Genomic DNA, 15,105 nt, shown 5'->3' with positions numbered 1-15,105 from the left:
TGCTTGCCTGTAGTGTGTGAAAATGTTTCAGAAACTTCAGAATTTGAAACCTCCCAATGGGAAAACAAGGATTGGCTCAACTGTTATTCCATGTGATAAATACAGAAATATTAAAGGTGTTCAGGACTTCTGCTAAACATCAGAAATCCTACACTGTGTTGCCTCATCATATTTTTTTAAATGTAGATACAGTTGTCATAACTTTTGTAAGGCTATGGATACATTTTGACGTGGAAGCCGATTGGGAGGTGAAAGAGCCAGCTTTTCCCTAGCACGCCACGTAAACAGTGCCACCTTGTGGCCCAGACGGGTCATCGGGCGCAGAAACCAAACTGCCGCCCACAAGAAGGAGAGCGTGCTTTCCTTTCATCCGTGTGTTTGTTTGCCCATATTTTGGTCAGGTTGGCAGTGACTCGGGAACTAACAAGGGCCATCTGAGTCCCCGTTTCTTCTCAGCAGGAGGCAGGGGAAACAGGGCAAAAGCCTCCTCCCCCATAAAAGGCTTTTTACTGTCAACAGTACTGCAACTCTGTTATGAGTGGGCAGGTTACAGAAGTCTCTAGAAGGCCTCAAACAAGACTTGAGCTCGAAATATGAGAACCCATGATCCATAGAGGGGGACTGGCAAGAGAACAACAAGAGCAATAAACCAAATTCCATGGACAATCACGGGACCACTCCCCCGGGGCCCCGGTCATCCGGGAGGCCTGTGAGCCAAGCTGCAGGAACTCACAGATGAGTCACTGGTGGATTTCTCACTCTTGACACTTGAATCTTTGTGGTTCTGTTGTTTTTATTTTAAAATAAGACAACCAACACTTGCTAAATTGCACTCCGGCAGTAATTTTAGCATAGTGACTCACTGAATGTTTTTTACACTTGTTCTCTCCTTCTCTTAGGAAAATCTGTTTGGTTTGTCTGTGTGTGTGTACGTGGATTTTTTCTTTTCAGATGACTGGTTAAGATGCAGCTGCAAAAACAACATCTTCCATTTCTTCTGAAAACTAGACATCCAATAACAGATGAACTAATTCATTAGCTTCAGGATATGTCCGTTGATGTCTTTCAGTTTTGCTCACTGGGGTCTATGCAGACTTGCTAGAGGGAATTATGACTGTCTTGAGCAAGATGCAGAAATAGCCTTTCTTGGGAAAACCAGACGGAATCGTGGCTTTCACATGCTTTACTCCCTTTGATGTCCTCACTTTTTTTCAGCTAACGCCCTGAATATCAAAATCACACATATTCTCTGTGGCATAATAATTATTTCCTGACTGTCAAATGATAAAAGTTTAGTGTCTTCCTCTACTATGACTAAAGTAATAGGGGGAAATAAATTTTATTCCTAAAGTAGAAACATTCCTTTGCGATCTGTTTAAAATTCAGCAACATAACTTTACCCTTTCAAATCAGAGCAGGCAAATTGCAACCTTCAAAACTGGACCTCAGTGAGGACTTCAAAACTAACTATTTTAGCCAAGTCCTAACAGTCAAATGAAAGTGCATGATAGCTTCCTATGAGGCCGTGGGCATTTTTCTGGTAACGGAGATTCTAATTCTACCCCCTGTGAGGAGTGCCATCACCCCTGTCAGCAAGTGTTCATCTTCACCTCATTGTCTTTAGGCTGCTTCTTCAAACTGACCGAGGGGAAGCCACCATCACTCTCCATGGGCGAGTCCAGAAGGCGGATGTGCTTCCACCTCCCTCTCCCGTCCCCCACAGTGTTCCAGGGACCACTCCCCTAGGGGCCACCATCTATGCGACCAGGAGACCAACCCATGTGCTCTTGTGCCCTCAGGTACCCTCACCTCCATCACCAACCTGGCCACAAGCCTGGCCCGGAATATGGACCGGCTCTCGCTGGATGAGGAGCACTACAACCGGCAGGAGGAGTGGCGGCGGCAGCTCCCGGAGAGCCTCGGCGAGGGGCTCCGGCAGGGCCTGTCCCGGCTGGGCATCAGCCTGCTCGGTAAGGGTTCGCCAGGGACTGGGGCCCAGGACTTTCCACGGGCTGGTTGTGGACTGTCCATCTTTCTGCAGAGATGCTGAGGCTCAGAGAGGCCAAGGCACGCATTCTGGTTCCTATCCTGGCCAGCAGGGTTCTGGAACCAGCACCCTCTCCAGAGCCCTTGTGCGGCTGCTCAGGGCCATCCTGGGACCTGGCCGCTCCCCGCTCCCCGCCGGTCGCGTTCCCACCTTCCCTCGCCTCTGGTGGGAGATGCCTCTCTGCGTCCTCAGGGCTTCCGTAAGACATCATTCACTCCGTAGGGCCCCGCGCGCGGGGTGTCAACACAAGGAAGGCAGCCCACAGCTGCATGCTTGCTGAAGGGAGCAACGGGCAAACCTCCTGAAGCGCTTGCTGCCTCTCTGCCACAGATACTGCAAACGCCTGCTTTTGTTTGGGAAGCACTTGAGCAATGTGCAAATGTCATGTAAACTTCAGTGAGGAGCCCACTTTTCCCTTTTATTTTTTTAAGAATGCCAGATCTGCCTGACTCCGAGTAATTGCCGTTTGTCAAGCAGCCAGATGGTATAGCTAGAGATGAAGATTGCTAGGGGTATTTCCAAATATTACAAATGTTTGAAAAATAAGTTGCTTTGGAAAATCTATGAAAAGGAAACTTCAGAGCTGAAATTTTACAGAGCAGGATTTTCAAGGGTATCTTTTGTTTATTTGTTTGCAAAGGAATTTAAAACTGTATTGTTTGGCAGCCTGCCTGCCGAGCATCTGAAGGAGTGTGCATCTTGCAGAGATCAAAGTGGCCCAAAGCAGGGAGAGCAAAGGTCAGAAAAGATGAGCTTGAAAGGATTTGTCCTCTCTCCAGGCTGCAGTTTTGTACATAACCCCCACCCCCACCCCCCCCACCACCACCACCACCACTCACAGCACGGCCAGCTGAGGCCCCGAGAGGAAGTCGTAAGATGTTACAACTTCAGGTTAAGTTACTAGAAAGTGTTTAAGTCCTAACCTGCAGTGGTGTGGGACACGGTCCTGTGATAATGTGTGGGAGCGGGGACCCGGGGTGGAGCAGCTCTGGGGAAGGGCGGGGGGGTGGGGGGTGGCCACGGTCCTCAGGGGCCAGCGGACCCCAGGCTCGGGTGTCCAGGTCCTTTCTCTGCGACCTCAGAGCTTCTCTTTTGTAAATTGGGGCTGAAAATTACTCTGCCGTTATTGGAAGTAATGCTGGTCGGTTGTGTGCCAGGCATAGGGTCCATGTTTGGTAAACAGCACCTTCATCATATTATGGTAGTAAAGGAACTATAAGAGTTGCCTGGTTTCAGACAGTGTCCCAGCAAAGAGAGACATCTGAGCAGTGGCAGGAGCATTTCTGCTTTAGTTTTAGTCCAGTGGGTTCAGTTGCTGTAACCACAGGAAGTGTCAATGAGGTTATCTTGGAGGCCTCAAGCCATCATTTGGGAACCGTGGGACCTCTTTCTGCTAAGAATCGTGGCTTTACGTGCCCTCTGCTCTGGGCAGGAGAGTTTCCTTCTCGCTGTCCAAGCTCTTCTTGGATGGAGGCACTCAGCAGAGGAGACCTGAGCCGGCTGGCATGTGGCTGTTCCCATCCTGACTAACCTGTTCTCTCCCCACCCAGAGAAGCCCACATCCACTACCCATTTTCCACTGTATAAAACTGTGCCTGATGGTAGAAATCAGTTACGTGGGGAGCCATGTTTCTGCCTTTGGGTTGTCACCCTTTCAAGCATGGCTCTGTTGTTAACCAGCGTAGAAAATCATAAACCTCTGACCTTTGCTATAGCCATCATGTTTTGTACACACTCATCCATGCGAGGGAACCACTTAGCCTGTCTGTGGAAACTACAGTAGGCTCGTGGAGTCTGTGGGCCCCTAAGAGCTCCACTCACAGCAGCACATGTAGAGCAGTGTGTCCGTTTCTGTGCTTCTCAGACTAAGGTTGGGCCAACCAGCTTCCTTTCCTGGAAGGGTTCAAGAACTCTCTGTATCCCACATAATCACTGGGTCGTCTCAAAACGTCTGGTCCTTGATATGTGGCAGGAAGAAAGGGGAGAATAGGACCAACCAAGTCCCCTCACCTGGGAAAGTATAGATTTGTCGCCGTTTAATCCATCCCCAGAAATGGTGTATAAAACTGCCAAATGCCAGTAAATGCCCGAAGTTAGAGCTATTATCATACAATAGTTTAAAAGCCATGCTTGGTGAAATCAAAATGCTACTTCCTCAGTTTCTTCCTTTATGAGACATAAACATAAATGACCTGGTCAGTAAAAAATACATTTAAATAACACTTCTGGGTTGTCAAAGTACTTTCACATGGGTCATCTTATTTGATCTTCAGACCTAGGAATGAATGAGGTTAAGTGACTTGCCCAGGTCAAACCTCCAGGCAGGACAAGAACCTGGGTCTTCCCACATGTCACCCACCCTGGAGGGCTCCAAGCCTGGAAACAATCAAGATGTGGGGAGACTGAACAATTGAAAGTTCCAGGGTAGGAAAAATACATTTCCCCCAAATGTTTATGGGTTTGATGGGCCTTCCTGACTCGGCTCGGCCCTCATGAGGACACGGTGGAGTGTTATGAGGCACTTGAAAAATCAAAGGACGTCTTCAGCTGTCCTGCCCAGCCCCATCGCCCCAGAGCAGCAAAGAAGTGTTGGGCTGCAGAGAGATGCCACCGAGGCTCCTGCAGGAAATCCACAACCGTTTTCAGAAAGAGTGGCTTTTGGAAAAACTCTGTTTAGCCTGCAGAGTTGGCATCAGGCTTGCCCACATTTACCAGATCCGTTCCCCAGATGCCCCCACTTTCTACTACCCCTGGAGCCTGCTGAGAGAGGATGTGAGCTCCATGTCACAGCTAGATGGCACGTCCCCTCCCAGATGGGACTTCTCCCTGGGGAATACCTAAGGCAGGATGTCAGAACTCGCTTCTCTGGCCCGACTTATGAAGCGCTGCTGGATTTCCCAGCAGCCACAACTGTCTTGACAGCCGCTCTCGGGACGCCATTCAGAATCCCGACCACGTAGGCCTCCGCCAGGTGAGTCGGGACGGTTTCCCAAGTGAATGAGTGATGAGCTGGGCACCGAGAAGGTGCTTACACACAGCCCGTCTGATGCTGCCCTCAGCCATCAGCACCTTGCTTGGCAGTTAGAAGGGAATTTGGGAGCAACAGATGTGCTTCCTTCTCAGTTTGGTCATCTGTCGTGGTCAAAACAAGCAAGCCTCAAGCCAGGGTTCCTAATACATTCTGTGGGGTTCGTTTGTCCCTGGAACGTGAGCTGTGGAGCGGTGTCCCAGCCCAGGCCTGTGCCTCTGCTATTGCGATTAAAAAAAAAAAATGTTCAGAATAAAATTACAACATGTGATTAGGCAGCACCAAAATAGCCACACAGGCAGAACATTCATAGATAGCGACCCGGTGAGTTTTGCCCAAGGCTAGGGAGCAAGTCACAGAAGAGGTGAGGGAGGGTCTCTTAGTCCCCTTGCTTCAGAGAGCAAGCCCTTCTCTTCCAGCAAAGGGTAGGAAAGGAAGTACGTCTGGGACTTCCCTGGTGGTCCAGTGGTTAGGACTCCATGCTTCCCCTGCAGGGGGCACGGGTTCAATCCCTGGTCAGAGAACTAAGATCCCACATGCCACGCAGTGTGACCAACAAAAAAGAGGAAAGGAAGCACATCCGGCTTCTGCCCCGCCCAGCACACGAGGGGGGGTCCAGGGAAGCACCCCTTCCCTCCCTGCCTCACTTCATCACATCACAGCCGGCTCCATGTGGCTGCCCTCCCCGTGGGCCTGGTGCCAGCGGACAAGTTTGGGAATCAGTCGCTGCTAACTAAAGCCTCAGAGCAGAGTTGGAGTGTATGGCAGTAAATAATTTACCAGTTGTGGGATTTAGCGGAATTACACTGCCTGAGAGACCCTCTGAAGCCCTGGGAGAGCGGCCTCTCAGGCTCAGCTGCAGACGCGGGCCGGGCTGCCGGTCTCTCACGCACCTGGGGCCCAGGGAGGTGTCAGTGTGTGTGACAGGCCAGCCTCCCGCCCGGGGCCTGATACTGGCCCAGGGCATGCGCTCCCGCAGCTCCTTCTCTACCTCTTAGCATCTAACGCCTTGTCACAGGGTTCGGGCTTTCCACTTTGGGGGCTGCCTGAAGAATTTATCAACGTTTATCTATCAGAGCCTTCACCGTGGCTGGTGGCTAGAGAAAGTGGAAGATCAAAGGGGAGTTTCACTGTGATACGGGTTTGCACTTAGGCAGACCCAAGTCAGAGCCTTGTGTGGATTATCACGGCTCTATGCCCCTTGTGCTGGTCAGGCCTGACACATTAAAGGAAAATGGGAGATTTTCACCTGCCCCCCAACTCTATTTTAATACTGTTAACGGCAATCTGCCCTTCAGAGAAGACATTTCTACCAGAAATACAGGCAATAACTTTATTGGTGAATTTGTAATTATTTACCCCACCTTTTCTACTCTTAAGCATGGAGATCTTTCACAGAAATCAGAAAGTGAAATCGCAAAGTCTGTGTCCTTTGATTTGATGCTATTCACTTTGAACTGTCTGCTATGAAATGATTTGAAGAGAAGACCCCAGGGTTCTTGCCTCTCCCAGTGCAGCCGGTTCCATTAATACTTCCCAGCTGCCCTGACTTCTGACCTCATAGACAGAGAGCAGAACATCAGATTCCTCAGACTGAAAACACGAGGCGAGCTCCCAGCCCAAGCACCAAGACTGGGTGTCTCGAGGGGGTGCTGAGACTGCCATCCCTTGGCCCCTGATAGCCAAGGTGGCCCAGGCCAGCTGTGAGCAGCTTCTTCCGCTTCCCTCATCATTTCTTTAAGAGGTTTGGGAAGCGGTGGTCTAGGCTGGGAAACAGACCTGTCGCCTCAGGTCATTCTTAATCTGTCAGTACGTGAACTTAAATGGCTCTGTCAAAATTTAGAGGAGTGGAATCCATGAAGAACATTGCCTTTACAACTGACCCAAAGGAACTGGCCTTTCATTTTACTGGATTTCGTTCAATGGAATATTACTTGAAATTAGCAGGTCATTAACTGAGAACTGGAAATCTCCCTTTACCCAGGAGACTTTGAATTAGTGGCATTTGGAATAATGGGGTTTGACATGTATTAAAATTTCTACCAGGGGACTGTGCATTTTCATTAATCCTAGCAGGTCTGAGCTGAAAACAGAGAATTCTGTCAAGAATTGTAATGAAATTTCTTCCTCTTACTGGGTTAGGGAACCCTTCACTCTGACATGGCAAAAAATCTGGACTGTTGGGGCCTTTAGTCGAACTCATCCCTGGTCCCTCAAGGTAAGAGGAGCAAGGAGGGGACCCACAGAGGCTGAGGGATTCGCCCTCCAGCTCTGAGCATGGCCTGGCTGCCCTGTGGGAAAGCCGTTAGAGCAAAGAGCCATGAGCGCAGGGTTTGTAGCTGTTCTCAAGTGAACAGTAAGTGGCCAAACCTCAGCTGAAGTGAGAGAAAAGGACATTTTTCCAAGACTGGCAAAGGAAAGAGCTTGTTTTATAAACAGGATCAGTGAATAGCTTGGTGGTTAAGAGCGAGGCTGTGACTCTGACTCCCTGGACTCCAATCCTGGCTCAAGCACAGGGCAGCTGTGTGACCTTGGGAAAAACTCCTTAACCTCCCTGTGCCTCGGTGGCCTTGTCTAGGAACTGAGGATAAAAGCCATGCCTGATTCCCTAGTATTGTGACAATTAATGATCTCCTACAAGTAAGCTCTTAGCACATAGTAAGTACTCAAAACGGATTTGCTATAGTAGCAATAATAACTATATCAATTACTCTTATTATTATATAATTATTAACATATTAACATTACATTACTATTAAATAATTGCCCTTATTCTTACTAAAAGAGAGAACAAGGAAAGGGGCTGGCCCTTTTCAGTTTTTTCATCCTCTTGATTCAGTGAAACTGTATTAGGCTCACTCTCCTCCTAAGGAATTGTTAGCTCCTGTTCCTAAACTGTGTTGCCTGATTCCTGGAGAAAGATGTGTGGGTGTCACTTGGGAATAGTCTGGCATGTTTATTAAATTCAAAACTGAACTTCACAGGTCCTGACTATGTTGGGCCAAACCCAGTCTGAACATTGTGTTTTGATGAAGATAATAAATGTCTAACACATCCTCAATGTACTTAGATAAATGGTAAACAAATGCATAGTAAAGAGCTTTATAATGAGGGTGGGGTTTCATTTTCAATCCAAACAAAACTGTGTTCCAGATTGAAGGTTTTCACTTCCTCAGGATTTTATGCATCAGTCCTTACCCGGGGCTTTTGTTGTTTTTCAGGTGCAATTGCTGGTATAGTTGATCAGCCAATGCAGAACTTCCAGAAAACATCGGAGGCTCATGGTTCAGCAGGACACAAGGCCAAGGGCGTTATCTCCGGCGTGGGGAAAGGAATCATGGGGGTGTTCACGAAGCCTATTGGAGGGGCTGCTGAGCTCGTGTCACAGACTGGCTATGGTGAGTCCTGGAGAACCGGCCAACTCAGACATCACCGATAAATTTGCGTCATTATACCAAGGTTTCCCTAAGATAATCTAGCCCCTCACATGACAGAGGAGTGAAAAATAAGATAGATAAATCTATAAATAAACAGTCCTTTTTCTTACTTCTTTATGCTTATTTACACAAAGAGTTGAATTGGACTATGACTAATAAATTACGATTATAAAGCCAGGAAGTCAATTAATAATTTCAGTCTATATAGGTCACAGAATCTTTTTACAGTCATTTAATAAAATCGACTTTAATGAAAAGTAACCAGTTAGAGGTTGAGGGCAATAAATACAATATACTGAAGCAGAAAGTAGACTTACTTTTTCTGGTGAGCAATTTGAAAGAAAAAAATGTTATAAAGCAGGAAGATATCTTTAAAAGACAATGCGTCTGTATTTGGAGAATGAGAGAGAGAGGAGCATGCGTGCATCGGTGGGTGCGTGCACATTTGCCCATGCAGCCTGGCGTCAGGCATGGCTTTCTCACCAGCAACTGTGCTGCTCTTGCAGCCAGGCCCAGTCTCCTGGCCAGTGTCAACAAAGGTGCATGATCTGCCACTGAAAACCCTTCCCTGAGCAGACAGGTGCGGAGAACTTGGACTCATGGAACTACTGCTTTAGGCTGGTGCCAGGCCTCTCCACGCACACACGTGCGCGCAGGAGCAGTGGATGCGTGGGAGAGGAAGTGCCTCCTCCTGTGCTAATTTTCTGCATTCTTGGCAGAGCACATTAAAGTGACTTTACAGAACTAGGCAACTGGAATTGTTACCTTTTTCTTTTTTTTGGCCGGACCTCGCGTCTTGCAGAATCTTAGTTCCCCGACCAGGGATTGAACACAGGGCCCTTGGCAGTGAAAGTGCAGAGTCCTAACCACTGGACCGCCAGGGACCCTGGAATTGTTAACCTTTTTACCTAAAATCGGTATCATCATTTTGGTCATGAAGTGGCTGGCTGGCTGGAACCACAAACTACGGGCAGGAGCTTTGCATCTGTATCTGCATCTGGCCATAAAGTCTGCAGGGTGCATTTGACTGCGGCCTCCTGCGCCTCACTAGGTCTGACAAGAGACAGCCCAGATTAGGGCATAAAACCCGTGTCTGAAAGGAAGAGAGTGGGAGACGAGTGCCCACACTCAGGCAACCATCCGGAGAGGCTCCTTTAAGAGACCACACAGACAGGAACATGTGTTCCTCTCGCTCGTCCCCTCACCTCCTCCCCCTCAAGTTTGGTCTCTCACTCCTTCTGTGAATGACATTTTCACTCACAGGGAAACTGACAAAAAGAACTACTGCAAATTATAACTGGACAAAGTTAAATGCTCCCTTATCAAATACTTAACACGTTAATAAAAACAGTATTCCTTTTTGCTACAGACCGCAGTGAGGTAAAGTCAACTTATACTTCATAAATTTCTCTGGTCTTGAAAATGCCACTGTCCCTCACTGTGTTTCCCAAGGCTGAGGAACTCTCCCTTATGGAAGAGCACCTCAGAACAGAGCTTCACGTGGGCCTTGCTGGTTTCCATCATTCCTGTAAAACTTTTATTACTGCACTGAAGGTTTTACAAACCACTAACTCTTAGTCTAATGACTGTGCCTCGTTTATAAACATTTACAAGCCCTCAGAAAGCACACATGCTGTACCATCTCTGGTTCTGAAGAGTCTCTTTGGAGGACTGCATGGCTGCTGCTGGGTACCCTCGTTCGGTGCTGGCACCAGGGAGAGCATGTAATAAACCAGAGGCCCCAAGAGCACTCATAAATGTATATGGATTCATGTTTAACAGCTGGATTAAGTCACTTAAATACTGTATCTAGGCAAACCATGTGCCTTTGTGTGCATCTCTGCGTGTTGTTTTCTATTTCACCAGCCACAGCCCAGATACAGAAGTATTGTAATATTCAGCAAGGAAGTCAACTAACAATCTTGACTTTGTGTCACATAAATTGTAAATGATGTGTAAGCTATTGCTCCAGACTGATTACTCCCAGGAGCATTATGCATCCTCTAATTGCCAGTCTATGCTTGGACTGTAGCTCATTCATATTTCAGTTTGCAGCTAATATAAGATCACCAGGGTTAAGAGCATTGCAATGTTTAATGATTATCTATATACTTGATTCCAAAGATGTGACATCATTTTGGATCTGTAGCATTTTATGGGTGGCTTTAAGCAGATGACATCACTGTAGCATGAAACTGTTTTCCAGAAAACAGCTAGTAAAACTCCCTTACTTCTCTTACCACAGGTATTTTACACGGAGCTGGACTTTCTCAGCTTCCCAAACAGCGCTATCAGCCAAGTGATCTGCATGCTGACCAAGCTCCAAACAGCCACGTCAAATACGTCTGGTAAAATTATCTAGACACTTGTTCAACTATACACGTGCACTGTATGTTATTAACAGGGCCTGGCTTGCTCTCAAGCTAACGGGACACACTTCCAGGGGAGCCCAAGAGGAGCAGCTGTTTTCGGGGAAAGGCTGCCATCCACAGATCTGGGCTGGCAGCAGGACGCCCCTGCCCCACACACACGTCCCACTCAGGGAAGGATGCGCACTGGCAGAGGTGCCCGGGCCTGCAAGAGGGCCTGAGATTCTCTATGGAGCCAGTATTCTAATTAGGGGTGACATTTCTAATGGGAAGAAAAGGAATTGCCAAAGCCAAGGGATATCTTTGTCTCCAGGAGGAACTGGGTTCTGTTGACCAGAATCAGAATTAAAGTGACAATTACATTTTAAACTGAAATAAATAATCAGATTGGTGAGGGCCTTTGCCTTGGTACAAACAGTGAGCCCTGATAAGTGACCATTTTTTCTAAGCTGGCTTTGGCCTCATTTTTCTCCTTTGAAACAGGAAAATGCTTCAGTCTCTGGGCAGACCAGAAGTCCACATGGCCCTGGATGTGGTTCTGGTGAGGGGCTCGGGCCAGGAGCACGAAGGGTGCTTGCTGCTGACGTCAGAAGTGCTCTTCGTGGTGAGCATCAGCGAGGACACCCAGCAGCAGGCCTTCCCTGTCACGGAGATCGACTGTGCGCAGGACAGCAAGCAAAGCAACCTGCTCATCGTACAGCTTAAGCAGCAAAGAGTGGCCTGTGACGTAGAGGTACATTTCGGAAAACAGGGTGACCAGGGTTAGCTGCCGGCAAAGTTGAGACACAGGGTGACCGCAGGTACCAGGCATTTATGAGCCAGCAGCGTCTGGAGTGGATGCTGGAGACCAGGAGGGCTGCCAGGGGAAGGGGTGTGGGCAGCAAGGAGGCTGATGGACTCGGAGCTGGGGCTAAGCCACCATAGGAATTGAAGGTTGGCTGTCATGGAGCTGGGGTGCTGGAGCTCCGAAACAAGCAGGTCTGAAGAAGGGCCAGGACCAAGGCAGCAATTCTATGCAAATACTCCATGAAGGAGGCCTCTTGGTCTGAGCACAGAGCAGGCCCAAGTCTGCACGTGGCCTGGGAGTGACTGCAGCAGATCACTTTAGCAGGGACAGGAGAGGACCACCATAAAAGTGAGGGGTGTCATGAGGGAAACAAGGCACAAGCAGTAGGCCTGACCTTTGCAAGCTCACAAACCAGGAGGCCTGACTCACTCCCCTCCCTCATTCCAAACTCCTCAGAGTTCAGGGTCAAAATTTTGTCAACTCCCTCCCATCCCCTGCTCTATATTGTGTGGCTCTGTGTTCCCTTTCCAATAGGACGCTTTCCCATCCCCTAAGTACCACAAGGTGCCTCCTGGGGATGCTGCTCAGGCTCTTGGGGCAGCTCCCTGGCCACACAGCTCCTGAGATGTGCTGGCTGCTGGCTCCACATAAGCTGATGTAGAATGGATGTTCAGGTGGGGCATTCTGGGTGTCAGGGGTCAGACGTGAGCAGCAGTGCAGCCCGGGGTGAGCAGGTGCACCCACTGCAAAACTGCTCTGCCTCTGCCCTCCCTGCTGACTGCCTGATCCATGGGGCCCTGAGAGTTGACCTCAGACACAGACATCTTTTTTTTCCCCACACAGCTTGATGGGGATGGATCAGAGGCAAGGTGTAGCCTGCCTAACTTAGGGTCTGAGTAGCCCCAGGAAAAGGACAGTAAACCTGCCTCCAGCAGGTCCTGCCTGATTCCTTCTTTCATTATTTTCCTCCTGGTATGGGAGCCTGCGTCTCCCTCACACCACTGTTTGCGTAAAATTATTTGAGAAGATGGAAGGTAGCCAACCACAACAACTCTGAGATTTCTCTGGTTTCTTGGATCGTAATCAGTCAGGCTTTAAGCAGGGGCTTGGCACTAAGACTACATTGCTGGTTCGAGTTGATGACTTTCTGGGAATAAACAGAGGTCAGATGTCCAGCCTGACTTTATTAGATCTGCCAAAATCTTCTGATCCAGATGACAATAAAGCAGCAGTGATCTGGCTACAGGCCTTGGCAGGGGATAGTATCATTATCTTCAAGTCCTTGGTTCTTAACGAGAAGCTCCCAAAGCCCTGAGGAATATCTGTGACCATTGTTATTCCTTAGTTGCTTGGGAAATATTTCAGATCTTAAACTATTGAGACTAGAGAATCATCTTTAGCTGTTAAACTGTCTTCAACTGTGATCCTTCTCTTTGGCTTTTCTGCTTGAGGAGGGGGTACTGTGGGGAATTACAGCTGGAGGGGAACAGACCTCAGTTTCTCCAGGGGTTACCGAGATGACAGGTGGAGTCACCCCTCCCCACCCCCAGAAGTTGCCATGGCTAATTGAGACCATGGGATCAGTGAGTTAGAGGCAGAAGCACTAACACTCCGGACGCCATGCTCACCACTCGTTTTCCATTGGTGTTCGGTGATAACAGGGTCGGGGTGAAGGGGTGGCTGAAACAGGCAGGAAGAGATGACAGAGCAGGAATACTGCAGGTTAGCTACTGAGCTTACACAGCAGCACCTGGCACTGGGCAGACCTGGGCAAACTGGTAGATACCAAGCATGCTTTCAGCCTCCAAATTGCACTTTCTCACTGTCTGTTTCCTTTACCTCTAAACCCCAACTCCTTATTAACAAAAAGTAACTGCCCAATTAATCCTGTGTCCAAACCCTAACCTCCTCCCTCACCCCAATGGAGAGCCAAGCTGCAGAACAAAATGGTCTTTTTTTTTTTTTGAGAGAGATAGTAGTAGACCCTTCCTTAATAGTGCTATATATAATCCAGTGTATTTTCAAAATGGGAGTAGGGGAGTCACTCAGCAGTGCTGCCTGACAGTGCATTTTCCTCAGTGGCCATACCTAACCTAATCCACAGATATTAAGCTGGGCTGGGAAGCCTACCCATTATCTTCCAGTGAAAACTAAAGAATAGTATTTTAAAATCTTTACATGAAATGGCTTTTCTGGGATTTTTGCTCTAGATGCTAGGAAACACAGCTCCTTTGAATTTTGGAAGGAATTAATTTGTAGATGACATCATTCAGTATATTCAAATATGGCAGGATTTTTTTAAAAACCAGCATTTGCTTTTCTTAGTTAAATGCAGCCATTTTTAGGGTAATAATTGCTTAATATGCCTGGCACATTATTGAAATCCCTTATGAGAGGCTCACAATGAGTCAGAAGGTCAATTTATTCCTTGGCCATGTTCCTTTCACAACACGGGTTTTCCTGTGCTGCTGTTCAGGAGGAGCAATTAAGACTCTTGTGTATTCAGAGCTTTCCAGCTGAATCCTGACCCCATCAAATGATATCATCAGAGCTCTGGCTTTTGCCTGGTGGTGCACAGCTTTCATCTGTCAGTGAATCTTTGGGGGCCTTTCTTTCCCAAGCTTAAAAATATGAGACTGAACTCTAATGGATGCCCTACTTATTCCTTATTTCTCTGGCAGGCAGACCTCTCTCTTTACCATCCCACTGGCTTTCTGCAGCTTTTAAGACACCCTTGGCTGCATCGTCTCTGTGCCCTACACAGAAATATATAAATTCTTTACTACGATTTCAAAACCTAAAAAGCCCTGATTAAAATGTTTATAATTCTCCCAGAGTGGTCTTCCCAACATTTGGTAGGTAAAGACCACTGAAAGGTCAGTGGCTACCTGATCCCCACAGGTCAGTGGCTTATACTGGAGACTTCCCACTCCACTCGATTTACACAGTAGATAGCTACAGCACTTCAGGATGGGAGGAATTTATAGCTCCACTTGCCTTTGATGGGTACTTTCTCAGAGACTCTCTCTTAAGAACTTAGGTAGTATATCTCAGTTCTCCTATTTGAGTTCCACTGAAGATGAGCCAGACTTTTATGAACCATAAATGTACTTTGCATCCTCCCTCTTTTCCATAAAAATTTCCCCTTCCTCTGCCCAGTTTATTTTCTCTGGCTTTAAATCCTAGTATTTATAAAAGCAGAAAATGTTACAGTTCAAAAGGTATTTGTTTTTCTAATGCTCTGTCCAAAGCCACTGGGTTTGAAAGAGGTAAAGAGGTTCTGTCTGGAGAGGTTTGCGGAGACAAGCAAACAGAGCTTTTATCTCAGAGTTTAACGTTGATTAGATTCAAGCAGAGGAAAGACTTTTCTCCTTTGTTCCTGGACTAGGCTAGTAAAGAGCCAGTGACAGATGTTTTGAGAGTTAATGAGTAAAATA

At 47.7% G+C, this 15,105-nt stretch overlaps 1 protein-coding gene across 11 annotated transcripts in view; it reads left to right on the top strand.

Moving 5' to 3' along the window:
- The window catches only part of VPS13B (vacuolar protein sorting 13 homolog B), a 795,728-nt gene that overhangs the window by 778,270 nt on the left and 2,353 nt on the right, over positions 1–15,105 (top strand). For all 11 annotated transcript variants that reach the window (XM_079901966.1, XM_079901971.1, XM_079901960.1 and 8 more), the window contains 4 exons: positions 1,800–1,970; positions 8,297–8,473; positions 10,758–10,860; positions 11,365–11,614. In XM_079901966.1, coding sequence (XP_079758092.1) covers positions 1,800–1,970; positions 8,297–8,473; positions 10,758–10,860; positions 11,365–11,614 — 701 coding nt within the window. The remainder of the gene's footprint in view (positions 1–1,799; positions 1,971–8,296; positions 8,474–10,757; positions 10,861–11,364; positions 11,615–15,105) is intronic.

The sequence above is a fragment of the Stenella coeruleoalba genome (genome assembly GCF_951394435.1).
Source record: "Stenella coeruleoalba genome assembly, chromosome: 17".
NCBI lineage: Eukaryota > Metazoa > Chordata > Mammalia > Artiodactyla > Delphinidae > Stenella > Stenella coeruleoalba.
This window is presented reverse-complemented; position numbering and strand designations above follow the sequence as displayed.